The sequence below is a fragment of the Trichomycterus rosablanca genome, chromosome 15 (assembly GCF_030014385.1).
Source record: "Trichomycterus rosablanca isolate fTriRos1 chromosome 15, fTriRos1.hap1, whole genome shotgun sequence".
Taxonomy (NCBI): domain Eukaryota; kingdom Metazoa; phylum Chordata; class Actinopteri; order Siluriformes; family Trichomycteridae; genus Trichomycterus; species Trichomycterus rosablanca.
In genome coordinates this window covers 7,724,073-7,746,961 of record NC_086002.1, presented here as the reverse complement: position 1 = coordinate 7,746,961, position 22,889 = coordinate 7,724,073, and the positions used below count along the sequence as shown (strand labels likewise).

The following is a 22,889-nucleotide window of genomic DNA, read 5'->3' as shown; positions in this document are numbered from 1 at the left end:
TCAATTGTCTAATATATTGTCTAGTGCACTATGTAGTGAACATGAATGCGTTATCTGATATACAACCTAGTGCACTGTGTAGGGAACATAATCAATTGTCTAATTCACTATCTAGTGCACTATGTAGGGAACATAAATCCGTGATCTGATACACAATCTAGTGCACTATGTAGGGAACATTAATGTGTTTGTAACACAAACAGTTAGCTTAATAGCCCAGTTAGCAGCTCCTAAAAGTTCTGTTATCACCCATAATCCTTTGGTGTGTGCGAGAGTTTTTTTATTTCTTTTTTTCCCTTCGGAGGTTCTTGCCTTCTTCTTCTTGTTCTTCTTACCTCCCTGAAATGAGTTTTTGCAGCTTGGAATGTCTGCTTGGTAGTGTTAAACTATATGCCTTTTTAGCCTACTGTGTTAAGGCAGGGTAGGGAATTTTTACCGTTGCATAGCAGCAACTGATTCGTTGTGGAACTACTTTTTGGCGGAAGGTATTGTCAATATTAAAGCATATTCAATATGAAATTCAGGGCTTCTTTGATTTGTTTTCTTTCTTTATTTTGTAAAAAACTGTTGTATAAAAGCAATAGAACACTTGAGGTTGTGTGTTATCGCGAATAATGCCTGCGACCGAATCACAGCCGTGATGTTATTGGCGATAACACACTCCCTCTCGTGTTCTATTGCTTAAGTTTTAAATGTCTTGAGAATATTAAGAAAACTGACAAAAAACTGACAAAATAACGTTGAAGGAACGTTCTTATAAAACATTCATACAACCAAAATTGAATGTTAAGGGAACGTTCATTTAAAATGTTTTTAGAACATTCCAAGACAACGTTCCCAGAACGTTAAATTATGGTTGCAAATGAGGTTTAGGTAACGTTCTATGAACGTTTTCATAACCTTAAAAAAATGTTATGAGAACATCAAGAAAACTGGACAAAATAACGTTGAGGGAACATTCCAATGCAACGTTCCCACAACCAAAATGGAACGTTTGGGGAACGTTCTCAGAACGTAATTTTGTTAGCTGGGAGCAGAGCTGTGATTCAAATTTGGTCCAGAATCCCATACAGTAATCTGTAAATGGAACAAATTGTTAAAAGAACAGTTCTGAGATCAACTGGTTTAGAAAACAATACACATTATATTTGGACTGAGGTGCACAATGATGAGATTGAATTATTTGGCTCCTTGTAAAAATCTCATTATTTTATCTGGTTGAGTTTAAAAGCACAAGTGTGTGTGTGTGTGTGTGTGTGTGTGTGTGTTTTGTGGATCTGTACAGCTGATGTACAGCTTTGTGTTTACCTTCAGTCACTGTTTCCTATTATTATCACTCCACCAGAACATTAGCTACAATCACCATGGAAACGGATTACATGCCATGTCATGTTGCCAAAGAGACCTTGTCTGAGAGGATGATGGACTGTTCAGGCCGAGCTGCCTCACATAGCTCATTCATACACATACACACACATTCTATAATACACATATTCTGATTATATAACACACACGCACATGCACACAGAGATTTAATGACACACAAAGATTCTGAAACACGCACAGATTGTATAACCCACAGAGATCCTATAACACAGATTCTATAACAACACAGATAATATTACAAACACAAATCCTATAATGACACACAAAGATTCTATAAGGACAAACCCACACATGCACTCACATTCTATAACAAACACAGATTCTAACACACACCGACAAACATTCTATAACACACATTCTGTAACACTCATGCACATATTCTATTCGATGTACAGCACTTTGGTCAACGTAAGTTGTTTTAAGAGTGCTTTATAAATAAAATTTACTTACTTACTTACTTACTATAACGACACAGAATCTGTGTGTGTCATTATAGGATTTGTGTTTGTGATAGAATCTAACACACCCACACACGCACAAACATTCTATAACACACAAAGATTCTATAACACACACATTATATATCACACACAGATTCTATACCACACCCACACAGGCACACATTCTATAACCACACATATTCTATAATACACACAGATTCTATTAAACACAAATCCTATAATGACACACAGAGATTCTATAACACACACCCCACATGCACACACATTCTAACACACATTATACATCACACACAGATTCTATTACACACCTACACACACACACACACACACACACACACATGCACAGACTTAATTTAAATAGCAACAGGAGGACACACCTTAAGGATAATTAGACAAACAAGATGCACCTGACAACAATTTGGACTGCAACAGCAAAGTGTCTAAATACTTTTAAGTATTTAATTAGATTATTTTTGATTTTTTAATAAAAATAATTAAAATGCTTTTATTTTGTCATTATTTTGGGAGTGTGTTTTGCAAATACTCCCTACATATTTATCCATAGGCCATTGCTGCTGGCCCATTTAGATCAATACCACAAGTGAAGTCTACAGAAGTGTGTCCTCCCTGTAGCTATTTATAGACTGCCCTTCTGTAATAATTTTTTATTGGATGGATAAAAGCTTAAATTACTAGACTTAATGTTTCTCATAATGACCACAACATCAACATTCACAAGAAGGTAGGAATACCAGCCTGGTCATGACTTTTCATTTTAGGGCACTATACATTCACCCAGTCACTTAAGTAAAGCAGACTGAGTTGGGTGACCTGAGGTTTAAACCCTGGTCCCCAGGAGCATGTTCTTCAGGAAAAGTAACCTAATTTCTGTGACCTTTCCAGGCTTTTTAAACTGGTAAATAAAAATGTTTTACCAGTGAGACAGCATTTTCCTTTTCCATTCATCATGTTTAAATGCATTAAACATGTTTGTCTTGTGGCATAATATATACCAAAAACGAGGAGCTGATTAAAAAAATGTTTAAAAGCTGGTAGTTTAAACTAAACCAGGAAGCTTCTTCAAAATCACTTAACAGGTGATAAATGGAGAGGCTGAAAAGCTGCTTATTTGATCTTTTTTCATGCATCCAAACATGCCGTGCTGAGAGTAGTGATAATTTCTGATTCCAAACGCTAATTGAGTAGACTACTAATTAATCATCCTGCTGTCTCCTCTTCATTTGAATATAATGACTGGATTCTAATGAGGGCTGCAATTAACATCACTGCTGCTGGCAGCATGATGTTCAAAACCAAAAGTCAACTCATGCATAATTCAACAAAAACAAAAAGAAAATGGTATTCAAAATTTATTCTGAAAGCTGCTTAAATCCTCTACAGACTGTTACAAAATCTTACATTCAGTAAAGTAGACTAAACTCCTAATAACTCACTTCATTCATTCCTAATAATCGATGTATTTTGGTATAGTGGTCACGGTAAACTTTTTTTGTGGAAACGCTGGGTACGAGGCAATCACAGGTCAACTTAATCAATATTTTCAATTTATTTATTGTCAGTGAATGCTTCATTTGATTTAGGGTTGTTGTGGGTCTGACATAATGCTTTAATAATGCTGGCTGATTGACTGCATAGATATGAGAAAAGAATGCTCTCAGGGTGTGTCTCTCCGTACACAATGCTGAGCTGCACTGCACTCGTCAAAGTGTAGGTGATAAGATGCATACGGCATGCTGCACACGTTTCGGAGGGGGCGTGGATTAGCTTCGTTCTCCTCAATCAGAGCAGGGATCGGCATTGGTGAAGAGGAAGCATGACGCAGTCGGGCAGTTGGATGCGCTAAAAAAATGGAGAAAAAGGGGAAAAAATGTGTAAACAAAATAATTAAAATAATAATAATAATAATAATAATAAAAATAAGCATTTTATTCCAGTTAGGGTTGTGGGATTTCATACACCACCAACAAAGATTTTAAGCAAGCACCCACTTTTATCATTTTTAAAAATTACTTCTGATTTGGAGTAATAGTTATGATGCACTAATTCATTCTGTATGTGTTGGGTTTGGTTTAATGCTTTAAAGTCTTTATTTTAAGATTTTAATTTAGATGTCTATGAAGAAAATAAATGTAAACAGACTTCATTTGTATAATGCTAATCTAGTGTTTTTTGGTTTATCGTGTGAGAAAACATTTTGAAGTTAAATTATTTAAAGCATTGACCTAAATCAGCTAAAGGTAAATTTATTTTAACATAAAAACAGGTCTATTAGTTTAAAGAATTATTAATTTACAAACAAAAGCACAAGGGGTACAAGACTATATATGTGGGAAGTACTACAGATTCTAAATTACATTGGAAAAAATGCAATTAAACGTATATAATAATTTTTTTTGTTTTACCATTCTGTAATTGTTGTAAATATTGTGTTTATACGTTGATTTAATTATGAGCTTTATTTTCCAAAGGTTTCTAAAAAGTTTTGGATCAAATCATGTTCATCTACTCTATGATTTGTGTGAAGCTGCCACCTAGTGTAAAGAACAATAAAAAATAAATACAAAAACACGACGCGATAAATATCTACTGTTACATTGTTATATTCTGCTATAGTTCTATTTTTAATATAATAAATTGTTTATTACGTGAATAAAATAATATAAAACAAAGAATGTTGAACAATGCACAGAATGCTTAGGATGTGTCCTAAATTGCACATCATCACCTATTCTCTAGACACTCCAAAGCACACTTTAACTGCTCTATCTATACTACACTACATTATTCTACATTATTTAGGAATTATTTTAGTGTAGCGCGTTATGGATATTAAAAGTGAGCCGGGTGTTTAAACACTATTCTTTCTATTTTGATTTTTGAACAGCAAAGAATCACTAAGAACTAGTGCGCTATGTAGTGAGCTATGTAGGGTGCACATACAAAGAGGTGACTGGTGGGGGGTGGAGGGGGGGGGGGGTAGTTCGTGGAGGCGGAGCATCTGGCGTTGCCAGGCAACATAGGACGCGTTTAAACAACAGCGCCACTGAGCGAGGATCCATGTTTCATAAAGTGTGAATATTAAAGATTAATAAAGAAATAAACATTTTGGAAGAAACATAGAAACGAAGCAAAATGGAGGTAAGATCAGAAAGCTTTAAACTTTAACGTTGATTTAACGCATGAGTTGCTGCTTAATTTAAAGTGGCCTAGCAGTTCTTACATAACATTAATATAGAACTGCATGGTTGTGGCTGATCCAAGTTTTAAACTTATTATGAAATCAAAATCATCATAAAATAAATCTATATGTTAAAATATACCATTACATTTCGACTAAACCAACCAAATTGTACATTGCAGTAAAATAATTAATTGCAGTGAATAATCATCATCATCATCATCATCATAAAATAATACTATAGACTTATTATTATTTTTTGGACACCCCTGGCCACATAAAGTCTACACATGTTTTGCAGTTACAATTCTGCACAATTGTACAAATAAATACAGTGGTACCTTGAAACTCAACGTCAATTGGTTCTGGGAGTGGCGTTGAGGTGGCGTTGAGTTTAAAAGACGTTGAGTTTTAAGATATTTTTTCCCATAAGGATGTATGGGAAACCTGTTAATGCGTTCCATGGTCCCATGGACTTGCATATATTTTAGGCTTATGTAAAATAATTGGGTTGTTTTTGACACGTATACACTAAAAAAAAAAAAAAAAAAATGAAATAAAAAGCTGATTCTTACAATTCCTCAGAACTCCAAGCTGTAACACAAGTTTAAAAGTGAAACAGTGATACATGTGGAGCTTTCAGAGTGAATCCGACGGTTATTGCACACAAAGGCAGTTTCGTCTCATATGCCACTTTGATGACGTTTTACCGCACCGCTCAAGCCGAGCGCTGAACAAAGCGACTGTTCATTGTTAATTAGAGATTAAATAAATTAAGGGTACAAATTTCTTGACGAAGGGCATTGAGTTGAAAATATTTTGAGTTAAGGGGACGTTGAGTTACATGGTACCACTGTAAAACATATAACTTGGCATGTTAAAGCTTTTACACATTCAGCATATTGTTTTATTTTCTAAATTAAACACAGGGCACGAGTCCATCACAGGGCTTTAGCGTGCTTCCTTAGACATAGCTAATAATGTCTGTATAGACACCTAGTAGGGCAGTAGCACAGATGAGATTTGAACCCGAGCCCCCTATAAGTGAATAACTGAATTATATTAACATTTAAGCTAATGTATCTGAATTTGTAAGGCCATTGTTATTTTGTTGTAGGAGAAGGTGCAGATTCCAGAAGAGGAGAACTCATTTGAGGCATTAGAGAAGGAGTTTCAGGAGGTTCTGAATGAGCTGGTGGGGGAAAAGAGCCTGGAGAAATTCCGAGTGGAATATGAAAAGCTCACCAAGGCTCTAAAGAAGTCAGATGAAAACAAAAACAGATTGATGAAAAAATGCCACGAGCTGAATGCAGAGATTGCGTCCAACTCTCTCAAACTGGCCACAGCTTTGAAGCTGTCTCAGGAAGACCAGACCACTATAACATCACTAAAAAAGGTACAGTACAATTTGTTGCTTGGAAAATAACTTTTATTGGTATAGAACCTTTTCATTATGTGAAAAATGCTTTAGAAAGATGTGTATCCTCTCAAATCATTCAGCAAAACCAACTCTTCTGTAAAGTATCCTGTATTAGAAGTACAATAATAAAGTAGAAGAATTATCTTGATGTACATTTTACTGTTCCTCTGTCACTTGCACCTCCATCACAGATTAGAAATGGCCAGTTTTGGGGTCTCACAGAGAACCATAATGCATACGAGTAGTAAGCTATACCCTATGTTCCTCCACTGCTCGTGCTAGTGCCTTGATCAGGCACTAAGGAGAAATCCTGTCTGACCTTTCCTTCCTCAGACACAGCCAATTGTGTTTATTGAAACGTCCACATAAAGGTGCCAATAACTTTGGCTGCTAACATAAGTCTCTCTGGTTAGGAGATCGAGAAGGCTTGGAAAATGGTTGATGCGGCCCATGAAAAGGAGCTGAGGGCTAAAGAAACCATTAAGACTTTAAAGCAGGAAGTAGAAAATCTGACTGCACTGGTGGAACAAGATGCTGGATCATCCACAACCCAACAGCAGAGGTAAGCAGGTGGTTACCAATGCACTACAGAAACCACACTAAAATATTGCAGTTATTTAGCTGTGTGGTGTTGGACCACACAGTCCTGCAAAGGATCTTTACCATTCCTTGCGGACATCTACTAAAAAGGACTATCAATATTCTTAACGATTCTTGTCACCCAAGCTATAAACTGTTTGATCTCCTATCATCAGGGAGGCGTTATAGGACTATTTATGCACGGATATCAAGACTGTAGAATAGCTTTGACCTTAAAGCTATCAACATTTTGAACCAGGCAGCTATTGGTCTCTGAAGGCTTATAATGCACCGCAATACACACTAGTACTACTTTAGCTGTGTTCTCATATTACATTACAATACACACAATTCAAACACAATCTGAACTGTAACTACTGTAGACACTCCTGCACTATGCTCCACAAGAGATGGGTGTATATGTATATTTTTGTATGTGTGTGTAGGTATGTATACACACCGATCAGCCATAACATTAAAACCACCTCCTTGTTTCTACACACACTGTCCATTTTATCAGCTCCCTATTCATGCTGTTCTTCAATGGTCAGGACCCCCACAGGACCACTACAGAGCAGGTATTATTTAGGTGGTGGGTCATTCTCAGCATTGTATTGACACTGACATGGTGGATGTATTTACTGAAAGCATATGAAAGAAACAAAAGTAATTAGGCACTTGTTTTTCTTTTTTGTATAATATTCTGGCTCTTATTTCTGTCTCTCTTATTTCAGAATACCTATATTTTCATATACAGAATACAGTATATATTTGTTCAGTAAGGCAAGGCCACAGTTTTGTAGCACTGACTGATGCATCAGGTCTTAGGTAAGACTGAGCTTTAAATGAGATTTTGTTTTGCAGTATGACCGATCTACTGAAAATCAAGGAAGAACTAACAGTCGAGAGAGACAAACTGCTTTCTGAGGTGGTGACACTTCGAGAGAATCTCACGAAGGCCGTGACGACTCAGCAGGAGATGGAGGCAGCAAAATCGACCGCTGATGAGACTATCATGCAGGTATTTCAGTTTTATTGTTTACTGCTTAGGAAGTGTACTGTTGATTATAGCAATATTAGATTCAGTCTTAAAAAATCAATAATTATTTCACTGGGGCAGATAAGAGTGTTGATGAGGTTACGTCCACAGGCTTTTCTTTTCTTTCTTTTTTTTTTTTTTTTAACTTTTAACATCCAAAAGTGCACAAAGTCACAGTCACACCAGAAACACATGCATCAGCTTACAAAATAGTCATATTTACTTAATTTAAATGTAGGTATTTCACAAATAGATAGATAGATAAATTCAACTTTATTGTCATTGCTCAGTACAGGTACAGGGCAACGAAACGCAGTTAGCATCTACCAGAAGTGCAAATAGTAGCATTATGCGAAAATTATATCTATGAGTAATATTAATATATAATTATAACTATAGCTATTTACATATATGGAATTATATTTATGTACATAGTACTATATACATAATAGCAATAATAATAATAATAATAAGCATATGAATAAAATGTGTAAATAGATAACTATACAACTGTGTGTATATACGTATATATATATATATACCGATCACCCATAACATTAAAACGACCTCCTTGTTTCTACACTCACTGTCCATTTTATCAGCTCCATTTACCATATAGGAGCACTTTGTAGTTCTACAATTACTGACGGTAGTCTATCTGTTTCTCTACATACTATTTTACCCTGCTTTCACCCTGTTCTTCAATGGTCAGGACCACCACAGAGCAGGTATTGTTTAGGTGGTGGGTCACTGTCAGCACTGCAGTGTCACTGACATGGTGGTGGTGTGTTAGTGTGTGTTGTGCTGGTATGAGTGGATCAGACACAGCAGTGCTGCTGGAGTTTTTAAATACCATGTCCACTCACTGTCCACTCTATTAGACACTCCTACCTAGTTGGTCCACCTTGTAGATGTAAAGTCAGAGACGATCGCTCATCTATTGCTGCTGTTTGAGTTGGTTATCTTCTAGACCTTCATCAGTGGTCACAGGATGCTGCCCACGGGGCTCTGTTGGCTGGATATTTTTTGGTTGCTGGACTATTGTAGTGGTCCTGTGGTGGTCCTGACCATTGAAGAACAGCATGAAAAGGGACTAACAAAGCATGCAGAGAAACAGATGGACTACAGTCAGTAATTGTAGAACTACAAAGTGCTCATATATGGTAAATGGAGCTGATAAAATGGACAGTGAGTGTAGAAACAATAATTAGTTTTCCAAAAACAAGCCTAACAACTATACAAAATACGTGCAAAAAACGTAAGGATCTTCAATTATAAAAGAGAATGTATATGATTCTGACTCTGTAGCAACAGTAGGGAAGCATGACTGAGCCAGCATGACTGAGCCCCTGTGCACAAAGCAAGCTGTATAATTACATGAAGAACGCTTGATTTAAAGAAACTCCAGTGGACTACACAGAGCCCTGACCTCAGCCCCACTGAAGAGCTCTGAAATGAACCAGATCATCGATTGAGGCTTTCTTGACCAACATCAATGCTCCGCCATACAAATGCCACACAAATTCCCCACAGACATACTTTAAATTCTTGTGAGAAGCCTTCTCAGAAGAGTGGCTGTTGTTATAGCTAATAAAAAAAGATCACATAGAGGTCACTCTGTTTTAATATCATATGTTTTTGAAATCGGTTATCAGTTATCAATGAATCAATAACACGTCTAATTCGGAAACACTGTGATCCTGACCAGGATAGAACATGAACACATGATGCATGACCCTGCACAAAGCTGAAAGTTAAAACCCAGGTCACGTCCATGATACTGGATATAAATGCAGGATATTCAGTTTTGTTTTGGTTTTATTCTGTATTCTATATCTGGATTTTAGTCAGCTCCATCCTGTACAGCTACACCAAGAATCCAATCAATTTTCCCCGCCAGCGTGCTCAGTAAGCAAAACAGAATATGTTTTTTATTCCAGGCTGGGCACCAACAAGGGTGCCATATCTCTCCATAAAACCAAGGCCAAGGCTTACATTAATGAGCTTTACAGTCTCAGTGTAACCGGGAAAAATGATATGTGGCAAATGGAACTAATGTTTTGGGTTTAAACAATCGCTGGAGCGTGCACAAATTCCTTCTGTCGATTTGCTGACTGCAGAGGTTGGTGCAGATGAAATAATAAATACTGCCAAACTGTGGAATAAGTTTTCCTAGTCATAAAGCAAAGCAGCATTCCACCAGCAGGCACTGTTTCTGAACCGAGTTAAAGCCAACGGATAGTAAATATTAAACATTATCCAAGAGGACAGGGCAGTAAATGAAAAAGGCGTCTTTGAAATTAAACACTAAATTAAAATTATGGTTGCATATTAGCTTTCTAGACGCATAACTCAAAAGCACCAGGATTATTGCTAACATAAGTAGCATTACAGTCACTGTAACCTAATCTCAGAATAGAGCCTCAGTGCACAATTTTTTAGAATTAAATTTAATGCTGGGCCAGTGATATTTTTCCTTTAATAGAACTAAGAGACCAAGTTCAAACCACCAAAATTTGCCCCAGTCATTAATTGTATTTAAATTTACAGTTCCAGATCTTCATTTCATACCGTGTGTATTCACTTATTGAGGGTCCACTGGCAGTGTGCTTTTTACAATAGGTGTGGGAAAGTACCGAGTAGCGAGTACAATTTAAAATGTAAGAGAATTAAGAATGTGAATATACAACAAAAGAATTGAACCTTCCAGCATGACACTTACTGAACGAGGCGGCACATGGTGCAGAAAAGAGCTGTTGTGTTCCAAATCAAGGCCGTAATCACAACATGCTTATAATGTCCCTCCCAATATAAGGATATTCAAATATATATAACCTGTTAGTTTGGTTGGAAGGGCGGCACGGTGGCTCAGTAGGTAGCACTATCGTCTCACAGCAAGAAGGTCCTGGGTTCGATCCCCAGGCGGAGCAGTCCGGGTCCTTTCTGTGCGGAGTTTGCATGTTTCCCCCGGGAGCTCAGGTTTCCTCCCACAGTCCAAAAACATGCAGTAAGGTTAATTGGAGACACTGAATTGCCCTATAGGTGTATGTGTGTGTGTGTCTGTCCTGCGATGGACTGGCGGCCCCAGGTTGTTACTGTGTGCCTTGTGCCCATTGAAAAGATTGGCTCTAGCACCCCTTCCTCCCCCCTTTTAACTGGATAAGCAGTTAAGACAGTGAGTGAGTGAGTGAGTTTGGTTGGAATGTTTTAGAATGGCAGGAACTCACTGCCCACTGTTCACAGATTTGGTGCCCCGCCCACTCTTGTGGTTACTCAGAAGGAATAAATAATTTTAAAGTCATATTCCTGACATATAATGAGATTACATTTATTATTACATTAGTAATAGTAGTATTAGTAATCCCCCCCCCCCCCCCCCCCCAAAAACAACAACAACAACAAAACCTCAGCTAAAGTCAGTGGCTGTGATGCCACAATACAAAACAAACTAGGACAAAATTGATTTCTTGTAAAGGTAGCAAAAAGCTAACCACTGCTAACCAAATAAATAGTTTTTGCCCTGTTTAGTACTCGGAAATCCTTTAGTGTTAAAAATATGCAATTACAGAGGCAATCAGGAAGGGGGCAGTTACTTTTGTAAATTTTATGCTTGAAAGTTTCATGTGGGGATTTTATTGAGAGCTGTTGATACACTTTGTGCTTTCAGCTGGAGCAGGACATCCAGATGCGGCAGAACGAGTGCTCGAGAGAGACCCGGCGCAAAGAGAAGCTGGAAAAAGAAGTAAAAGAGCTGCATGCTGATATCGAAGCCCAGCAGGTCGAGATCAAATCACTGAACACACAGTGCCAGCGAGCCAAAGACGAGCAGCAGAGGCTGGAGCAGCAGCTGCGTGAGCAGAAGGTGAGATCCTGACCAGTGTTCCTGACCAGTGCTCTTTTGTTACTGGGGTACTGTGGCTGTGAATTAGGATTAGATGGTCAGCAGGACCGATGGTAGGCTAGGGTATCTGGTAGTGACCAACAGAAGCGCTACTGTGGCTCAGATTGCAGATCATTTTAATGCTGATGATGAGGTGAATGTCTCATGACACAGTAAGCAAACCTTAGTGTATGGAGCGGCATTGATTGGTCAGGCTAGTGGGAAAGTGCCACTATTTAAAATCACCTACTGGACATCTGAACAATGGAGGAATGGAAGATCAGCTGGTTCAAAGAATCATGTTTTCTTCAAAATTGTGTGAACACATCTGGACACCCATAGAAGAGATGAAAAAAATATTCACTGTAGGACAATCCACCTCTTATCATACAGAAGTTGAGGAATCTGTCCTGATACCAGATACCAGATACCAATGGGTATATTTAGAGGACGTGTGGGGTCCATGGTGGTTTTAATGTTATGGCTCATTGGTGTATAGGTTTGAGTCAGCTTGGCAGCGGTTGTGGAGATCAGCACACAAAATGCAGCCCAATGGTCGGCTTCAGTTCTGGATGCCCTACAGCAACACTAGTCATGGAGCTTATGGTTGAACCTTGCCTCTGAACTCTGTGATGAGTTTAATTTGTTCTCCCTGTTTGCATGGGTCTGGCTAGTCTTAAATTAATAACATAAGTAAAAGTGTGTTGGCTGCCCTGTGATGGACTGGTGTTTGGGTAGAGTGTGCCCTTGCCTTCGTGCCCGTTGTTTCCAAGTGGTGCCCGACCCACCTCGAGGTTGGCAAAAATAAACAAATAAATAAATGAATTAATGACTTATAAACTTGATATGAACTCCAAGAATGGCTTTCCTAGCCGCTCAGGTGGCACAGCGGTGAAGTACTGCCTTTCCGACTGGGCTGGGCGGCTGCATGAACAACGATTGGCTGTTGTTCAGAGTTAGAGGGTAAGAAAGTCGGATCATAGGTGCTCATAACTGGTGCGACTGCGGCCCCTGCTGGCTGGCTGATGGCGCCTGCACACGGCTGAGGAATAATGCTGATGGGGGTGTGGCCCTCCGTACACAGTGCCCGTCAAGTGTATGAACTCGACTCGTGCAGGTGAAAAATGCAGTCTGTACTGACTGTACGTGCCGGAGGGGGCGCATGTCAGTTGAGAGGTGTCCTCAGTCAGCGGTGAAGGCTCGAATCAGTACAGAGGACGCATTCAGGGTAATCGGACACGACTAGACTGGGGGATAAAAATTGGGGGAAAAAAGAGGGTAAAAAATAAAAATAAAAAAAATAAAAAATGGCTTTCCTAAATAACCTGCTTCATAAGAAAAAAATCTCTCTGCTTTGAAAAGTCAGACAAACTTACATTTCTCTGAGGAGAACATGCCAACACACACACGCTCCCATTGAGGCATGTTTTTAATTTGTGGTGGTGTGTGTGTGTGTGACAGATCCTGAACGAAAGAGCTGCTAAGGAGCTGGAGCAGCTGCAAGTGCGCAACACCAAATTGCAGCAGGAGAACGAGCATCACACACTCAGCCTGGAGCAGCTCAACTTCGAAAATAATCAGCAAGCATCTGATCTGAAGGTTACACACACACACACACACACACACACACACACACACACACACACACACACAGATATAGATGTAAATAAGGACTGAATTTTAAATATGTCATTGATACATAAAGTTTGTTTGTTTATTAGGATTTTAACGTCATGTTTTACACTTTGGTTACATTAATGACAGAAACGGTAGTTACTCATTACACAAGGTTCATCAGTTCACAAGGTTATATCGAACACAGTCATGGACAATTTAGAGTCTCCAATTCACCTCACTTGCATGTCATTGGACTGTGGGAGGAAACCGGAGCACCCGGAGAAAACCCACAAAGACACGGGGAGAACATGCAAACTCCACACAGAAAGGACCCGGACCGCTCCACCTGGGGATCAAACCCAGGACCTTCTTGCTGTGAGGTGACAGTGCTACCCACTTAGCCACCGTGCCGCCCCGATACATAAAGAAGTAAAAATTCAAATACATTTCCAACAGAATGTATCACGTCATCAGAAATACCCTATTTAGACGAAAGTATTTGGACATCTGACCATGAACACGAATGGTATTAAAATAAAGTGACCTCTATGTAACCTTTTTAGCTACAACAACAGCCTCTATGTCTGGGCCCTGATGTTGGTCAATAAAGCCTTAACTGATGTTCCAGTTCTTTCTAGGGCTCTTTAGTGGGGCTGAGGTCAGGGCTCTGTGCAGGCCACTGGTTATGTCTTAATAAACCCTCAGGTGTTCATGTGTTTTTAGCCATACCCACTGGAAACAGGTGTAAAAATGCCAATTATATAAAAAGTAATTATATTATAGAGAGTTTGGGAAAGGCTGTTTTCTATTCCGGCATGATTATACCCCTCAGCACAAAGCCCGGTCCATCAAGAATGTACTGTGTGGAGGAACTGAGTGGATGCCCTGACCTCCAATTATAAATGTAGGTGGTTCAGCCACACTTATTGCTAACAGGTGTATAAAATCAATTCTAGAAATAAATTATATGCTTTCAACATTGTATCAACAAGTTTAGGTGGACTATTCTCAGTCCAGCAGTGACAGTGAGGTGTTTAAAAACTCCATGAGCGCTGCTGTGTTTTATCCACTCATACCAGCACAACAAACACTAACACACCACCACCATGTCAGTGTCACTGCAGTGCTGAGAATGATCCACCACCCAAATAATACCTACTCTGTGGTGGTCCTGTGGGGGTCCTGACCATTGAAGAACAGCATGAAAGGGGGGCTAACAAAGCATGCAGAGAAACAGATGTACTACAGTCAGTAATTGTAGAACTACAAAGTGCTTCTATATGGTAAGTGGAGCTGATAACATGGACAGTGTGTGAAAAAACAAGGAGGTGATTTTAATGTTATGGCTGATCGGTGTATATTCCTTCATTCATTGTCTATGTTAACACTGCTTTACCCTGGTCAGGGTCAAAGTGGGTCTGATTAATTGGGTGACGTTCAGGAGACACCACGGACAGGACGCACACAGACTCTCACACACTCACGCTGGCAATTTTTTAGTAGCTCCAACTGGCTTCACTGCATGTCTTGTGGACTTCTGGGTGAAAACCGAAGCCCTTGGAAGAAACCCAAGTGGACACGGAGAACATGCAAACTGCACACAGAAAGGACCCTGAATGCCAGGCCTTTTTTGCTGTGAGTCAACAGTGCTACCCACTGTGCCACCATGCTTCCACTAAGATATTTTCAAGTAGTCTCATATAACGTGACACATAATGATTTGCAAGACCACAGAAATGACTCGATGTAACCTTGCTTTTTAAAATAACAACTTGCCTTGTACTTTAGAAGCTTGTTAAATGTGTATCTTAGTTAATTTCCAGATTTATTTTCTGGCTTTTAATTAGCAGAACAGCCTAAATCTAGAATAACAATATATTTTGTAATGCAAACCCCTCAGCACTGAACACAGCAGATACTGTTAATAAAGACTGTCTGAATGACATCACTCTTATTTGTTGATAGTAATTTGTAGAAAAGACGACAGAAAGCTCTTAATGATTTCAGAACGAGTTCTGTGATTAAAGCAATCGATGTTCTTACTTGGCGAACAAATCCACACCTCATTCCTTCAATACTACTAACAATCACTTATGTTAAGAATTAGCATTTAACTATAGTCTGCACTGTTTCTTGAACTGAAATGCAATTAAAGATGCCAAACTGGGAAATGGATTGCACATCTTTAAAGCTATGTTTTCTTTGTTTATTAGGATTTTAACATCATGTTTTACACTTTGGTTACATTCATGACAGAAACGGTAGTTACTCATTACACAAGATTCATCAGTTCACAAGTTTATATCAAACACAGTCATGGACAATTTAGTATCTCCAATTCACCTCACTTGCACGTCTTTGGAATGTGGGAGGAAACCGGAGCACCCAGAGAAAATCCACATGGACCCAGACTGCCCCACCTGGGGATCGAACCCAGGACCTTCTTGCTGTGAGTGCTAAATTATGTTTTATGTGAGTTTTATGTGAAGCAATTAATAGCAATGGATGATGAATGATGACAATACGTCGAGACGTTGTTAGATTTAAGGCAGAGAACAGATGTTTGTTATTCTGTTCTATTCTGTTAGGATTAAATGTTTCATCTGACTTGTCTTACCACCGAGAGGGATGTAAAAAAAATATCATATAAAAAACGCATACAAGTCATTGCTGGATGTGATATATAGAGGCTTAGTAGAGGTCATGTTCTCCGGTCAGCTCAAAGCATAAAAAGGAGTCCTAGCATTTTATACCAGTGCTGTGAATTATTCCTCTGAGAGAGAGAGAGAGAGAGAGAGTGAGAGAGAGAGCAGTGTATACGAGCTATAAATAAAAAATAAAATACGATGGTTGAGGTACATGCAAAAAAGCCTATGAAATACACCCAGTGGCCAAAAGTATGTGGACATCTGACCATAAACTTGTTGGAGGTTCATGTTGGAGGTTCATGTTGGAACCACATTTGTGGCCACAGCAGCTTTTCACAAGATTTTGGAGTGTATGTATGAGAATTTGTGCTCATTGAGTCGAAAGAGCATTTGAGAGTTCAAGCACTGTTGCTGGAAGAGAGGACATCTCTGACCATGTTTCATGGTCAGAGATCTGCACAGGCCACTGGGTTTTTTTTTTAACTAGTCAAACCATCCTAAAACAGAAAAGGCCTTTCTAAAACATTTGCCACAAAGTTAAAGCAAGTCATTTATTTTATAGAATTAATTTTACAAACTTGTTAAAGGTAATAGTGGTGAAAAAAACATAATAATAAGCAAGAGTGTCTATATACTTTTGGTCATATAGTGTAAATAAAGAAAGCAAGTAAATTAAAACATCAGACATCAGGTGTGGCCAAACATTTTAGGAAACATTTTTGATGCAGGTTTATTAAACTATTTGAATGCAGGACACAAGTATATGGACACATTAATCCCTTGACTGGCCTGCAGAGAGCTTTGACCTCAACCCCAATGAACACCTTTGTTATGAAGTAGAACGAAATTTGAGAGCCAGGCCTTCTCTTTCACCATCAATGTCTGACCTCACAAATGCTCTTTCAGATGAATGGGCAAAGAATTCCCACAGATACACTCCAAAATCTTTTAGAAAGCATTTTCAAAGGGGAGAAAGCTTCAAAAAATATATAAGCAACTCCATATTAATGCCATGTAAAAGCAGGAAGGCCCTGAGTTAAATTCCCAGGTATAGTGGTCCAAGTCCTTTCTGTGTGGAGTTAGCATGTTCTCCTCATGTCTGGGTTTCCTCTGGGAGCTCTGGTTTCCTTCCACAGTCCAAAGACAATAAGTGAGGTGAATTGGAACTTGAACTGATGAATCATGTGTAACCTGTAACTACTTGTCATGTCATGAATGTAACCAGTGTAGAACATGACCTAAAATCCTAATAAACGTCATATAAGCTGTAGGTGTCCCAATACTTTTGTTCATATAGTGTGTGGGTTCAGAATTATTGCAGTTTTCCTGGATCGTCCTGTTCACAGTTCCATATGAGATTCCTAAAAACAAATGAAGTCAATGCTGTAATCTACCACAAGGGGGCACTGCACAAACACATTCAACCTTAAAACATGCACATTACGACGCACCCAATCATTCCTGTAAGGAGGAATCATGCGCACTTATGAACTTCTGTGTATTAAAGCTGTCAGTCCTGAAGACTGTGGGAAAATCAGCAACTATTCAGAGAAGAGTGGGAAAAGCAACCATAAGAGACGTGCACTGCAATTTAAAGAAATATGTTTAAGAGCAGAGATATCCAACATGTTTTAAAATATCAATATAAAAGTGCATCCTAAAGAAACTGCATTTATCTTACAATGTAATTACAGAAAAACAATCAATCAGTAATTATTTACAGAAAACAACAATCCAAAGCCATTAATTAGATTTTTTTGGAAGGGAAACAAGATTGGTTTCTCTGGGCAAGTAATTGTGAATGTATGATATCATAAGATCATTAAGGGCAAGACTAGTGCCCAGTGAGGTATATGTATATATGTGTGTGTGTAGTATATATATATATATATATATATATATATACACACCAATCAGCCATAACATTATGACCACCTCCTTGTTTCTACACTCACTGTCCTACTGACTGTAGTACATCTGATTCTCTGCATGCTTTGTTAACCCCCTTTCATGCTGTTATTCAATGGTCAGGACCCCCACAGGACCACCACAGAGCAGGTATTATTTGGGTGGTGGGTCATTCTCCACACTGCTGTAATACTGACATGGTGGTGGTGTGTTAGTGTGTGTTGTGCTGGTGTGAGTGGATCAGACACAGCAGCGCTGATGGAGTTTTTAAACATCTCAGTGTCACTGCTGGACTGAGAATAGTCCACCAACCAAAAATATCCAGCCAACAGCGCCCCGTGGGCAGCGTCCTGTGACCACTGATGAAGGTCTAGAAGATGACCAACTCAAACAGCAACAATAGATGAGCGATCGTCTCTGACTTTACATCTACAAGGTGGACCAACTAAGTAGGAGTGTCTAATAGAGTGGACAGTGAGTGGACATGGTATTTAAAAACTCCAGCAGCATTGCTGTGTCTGATCCACTCATACCAGCACAACACACACTAACACACCACCACCATGTCATTGTCACTGCAGTGCTGAGAATGATCCACCACATAAATAATACCTGCTCTGTGGTGGTCCTGTGGGGGTCCTGTGGAGGTGCTGACCATTGAAGAACAGGGTGAAAGCAGGCTAAAAACGTATGTAGAGTAATAGATCGACTACAGTAATTGTAGAACTACAAAGTGCTTCTATATGCTAAGTGAAGCTGATAAAATGGACAGTGAGTGTAGAAACAAGGAGGTGGTTTTAATGTTAGGGCTGATCAGTGTATATGGTAATAATAATATCAAATGGTAACTACATTAAATTAAAAATGCTCTATTTTAAAATTAAAATGATTGTCTTAAACATGTTTCATCTCTGTTTTGGAAAGTAAATTGTCAGACGTATGGCATCTAAAGTCTTGTTTTCTCTATCCCTCACATTTTCAAAGGCTTATTTCCTGAACTTTAGTTGAGCTGATAAAATAATGACGCAGATCTTTTAGACGCCATAGAAATTTTTTGAAGGGGAACAAACAAGCTTCAAGGACACATCAATAAGCATTAGTGATGGACATTCAGGTAAATTTTGCCTAATGGTTACAACTATTAAACATCTGAAGGTTAAATAGATGACTGTTCCTTTATAGTGGTCATGTGATAAACAAACCAGTTTATCATTCTTAAAGGGAGACACAGTGGCGCAGCAGGTAGTGTAGGAGCGAACTTGCAGCGTGGGTCATGGGAACCTGGGTGCCTTTTTTTCCATCTTCTCTACATCCCCAACCCCCCCCCCCCACACACACACACACAATCTTCTATAATTATTCATTAGAAAGAATGAAACAGCGGAACAACCATGGAGCACTGAGACTTAATGGCACATCTGTGTGTGTGTGTGTGTGTTCTCACCAGATGATTACAGCCCAATAGATTCACTGTGTCAGTGTTTAGAGGACATCAATAACTGGATGAGCCAAAATTTTTTACAGTTAAATAAGGACAAAACAGAGATTGTCGTGTTTGGCAACAAAGAAAAGAGGTCTAGTGTCATTGAACACCTCAGTTCCCGGGCTCTAAAAACCAAAGACCAAGTCCGAAATCTTGGCGTTCTAATAGACTCAGATCTTACATTCACCAGCCATATTAAAACCATCACCAAAACAGCCTTCTACCATCTTAGAAATATAGCCAAAATCAAGGGTCTAGTGTGCCAACAAGACCTAGAGAAGCTGATCCATGCTTTTATCTCCAGTAGGGTGGACTATTGTAATGGTCTCTTAACTGGACTTCCCAAAAAGACCATTAAACAGTTACAGCTCATTCAGAACGCTGCTGCAAGAGTTTTAACCAAGACAAAGAGAACTGAGCACATCACTCCAGTTCTAAAATCTCTACACTGGCTTCCGGTTAGTTACAGAATAGAATTTAAGGTGCTGCTACTGGTCTATAAATCACTGAATGGGTTCGGCCCAGAATACATCTCAGAAATGTTCAGAGAATATAAACCCAGTAGATCTCTTAGATCCATGGACTCAGGTCAGCTAGTAGAGCCCAGAGTCCAAACTAAACATGGTGAAGCAGCATTTAGTTGTTGGGCTGCATATAACTGGAACAGACTGCCAGGAGATATTAGATGTTCCTCAAACATAGAAATCTTTAAATCCAGGTTAAAAACTTTTCTTTTTTCTTGTGCCTATGATTGAGCTCGATATTTTTACTATTACCCTCATTTTACCATATTTCTTTTAGTCTTGTTTTAATTCCATAATCTCTAAACTGTAAGGTATATTTTACTATATTTTCTTTTAGTTTTTATGTTTTATTTGCTTATTTCTCTTGTTTTAATTTCGTATTTACCAAATTGTAGGGTATATTTTACAATATTTTCTTTTAATTTTTCAAGTTCTTAATTTTTATCTCTCTTGTTTGCATTTCATGTTTTTAATTGTAACTAAATGTTTGCAAGAAGTCTTTCTGAGGTTCTAGATCTCAGGAATGTTTTAATGCTTTTAATTTTTAATTTTTCCTTATGTAAAGCACTTTGAATTGCCACTGTGTATGAAAGGTGCTATACAAATAAACTTGCCTTGCCTTGCCTTGCCTTGTGTGTGTGTGTGTGTGTAGATGAAGGAGGAGGAAGTAAATCAGATGAAGCAGGAGATTGCAAAGCTGAATAAGATCCGAGAGACAACACAGAAGAAGCTGAGACTGCTGGAGGACCAAAAACTGGAGGTGGAACAGCAGAGAGAGACACTAAAGAACCAGATCACAGGCCTAGAAAGAGGCAAGAAAGGACAGACGCACACACACACACACACACACACACACCTTATTTGTTTAGGATCTTGCCCACATCTTAAGGTCTTGTCCTGATTTAACCTATGGAGTCCAACAGACCAGCATTCCTTATATTTACTGTGTTTGACATTTAATGTCAGTTTTAACTTTGAGGGACATATAGTATGGGTGCCTAAGGACCTAAATCTCAGCCGCAGTCACTGCCTGAAAAATGTAGTATTCTCTCCCTATCCCATATAGATATTTCTCCATGCTTTGGTTTCCTCTTAACTCCCGATAGCATACCAGTAGGTCAACTGGCTACTGTAAATGCAGGACAGAGTGCGTGTTGTACTTAATTTAATTGACACCCTGCCTTCACCAGGAAACCAAACAAGGAAACTCAGCGGGTAATGCTTCCACATTACCCATTGCAAAACTTGAGAACAGAAGGGTGCTAATGGCAGCTTAAGAACAAGGATGCTTCTACAGCTTACCAACAAAGATCCCGGACAGAAAAGCTCGAAACGGCTAGAAGAAGCCCAAGCAAAATAGGACAAAGAGTTTGTCGGGTAGTCAGAGGACTCAGTCATGAGCTGAGTCCCAGGTACTTTTTTAAAAAGCGTTTACCCCAGGATGTTTGATGAGGCACAGGGACTGCTTTAAAGTACACCGATCAGCCATAACATTAATGAAGTGTCTAATAGAGAGGACAGTGAGTGGACACGGTATTTAAAAACTCCAGCAGTGCTGCTGTGTCTGATCCACTCATACCAGCACAACACACACTAACACACCACCACCATGTCATTGTCACTGCAGTGCTGAGAATGATCCACCGCCTAAATAATACCTGCTCTGTGGGGGTCCTGTGAGGGGTCCTTACCATTGAAGAACAGGGTAAAAGCAGGCTAAAAAGATATGTAGAGAATAGATGGACTACAGTCAATAATTGTAGAACTTCATAATGCTTCTATATGGTAAGTGGAGCTGATAAAATGGACAGTGAGTGTAGAAACAAGGAGGTGGTTTTAACATTATGGCTGATCAGTGTATAGTTCAATGAGAACTATACCTTGTCAGTCTCACCCTCCTACCCGCTGGCCACATCAGGTTTAATTTCAAAAACATTTTGAGCACATCTGAATATATCTGAATGTTCCCCCCCAGTAAATATGTAATAGAGTGGGATATTTGCATCATGGTACATAGGTTAGCATGTCAATTCTACTTGGTTGTTATTTAATGGTGAGAATATGAATAAGACAACTCAGTTTTTTAACCAGATAGTAAGAACCAACCAAAGCGCCAATTAAACTGGAAGAGCTTAAGAGCTGGACATGGCCCACTGGCTACCCATTGCTACTGGCTACCTGATTAAGGTTTTCCCTTCCACCTCTTATGCAAATTTAAAGAAGGCATAAAAATTGGAAGGAAAAATGAGAAATATCCAAAGACACCACAAAGACACCAAAATATAAAAAGGTTGAATAATTTATACAGACTAAATGCATTAAGGATTGGTTACATCTGGTTTTTTTTTTATAAATTGATGATGCTGTAAATCACAAATTTAGTTGGATTATAGACATTAGCTGTTCTATCACCCTCTCTTTAATTTACCTTTTTCTGTTATTCTGTTTTTCTTCTCTGAACTGTCTTGGCCGGATTAGATTTGCTAGCTAATGTTCGTGATGAGACATTCACTTTTCTGCTCCAGTTTTTATTGACTTGTTTTGTTGATTCTTTCCTGTCCTAAATTATCTCTATTTTTACTCAATTTCTATTCAATCTTTTATTTATCATATTATTTTGTTGTTTGGCAACTGTAGGGAACACAATTATTCCTGGGTTGAGTGTATGGCTAATAAATAACTCAACTAAGTAAAAATTCTATTATTTACTATATTAATGTGGTCTGTATCTGACACAAATCTGCA

General features: G+C 38.7%; 1 protein-coding gene across 1 annotated transcript in view; it reads left to right on the top strand.

Moving 5' to 3' along the window:
* Nucleotides 1-4,896: 4,896 nt before the first annotated feature.
* The window catches only part of cfap58 (cilia and flagella associated protein 58), a 117,854-nt gene continuing 99,861 nt past the window's right edge, over nt 4,897-22,889 (top strand). Inside the window, exons 1-7 of the mRNA XM_063009699.1 lie at nt 4,897-5,006; nt 6,164-6,442; nt 6,880-7,028; nt 7,910-8,066; nt 11,752-11,946; nt 13,426-13,563; nt 20,797-20,956. Of these exons, the coding sequence (XP_062865769.1) occupies nt 5,001-5,006; nt 6,164-6,442; nt 6,880-7,028; nt 7,910-8,066; nt 11,752-11,946; nt 13,426-13,563; nt 20,797-20,956 (1,084 nt within the window). The 5' untranslated portion in view covers nt 4,897-5,000. The remainder of the gene's footprint in view (nt 5,007-6,163; nt 6,443-6,879; nt 7,029-7,909; nt 8,067-11,751; nt 11,947-13,425; nt 13,564-20,796; nt 20,957-22,889) is intronic.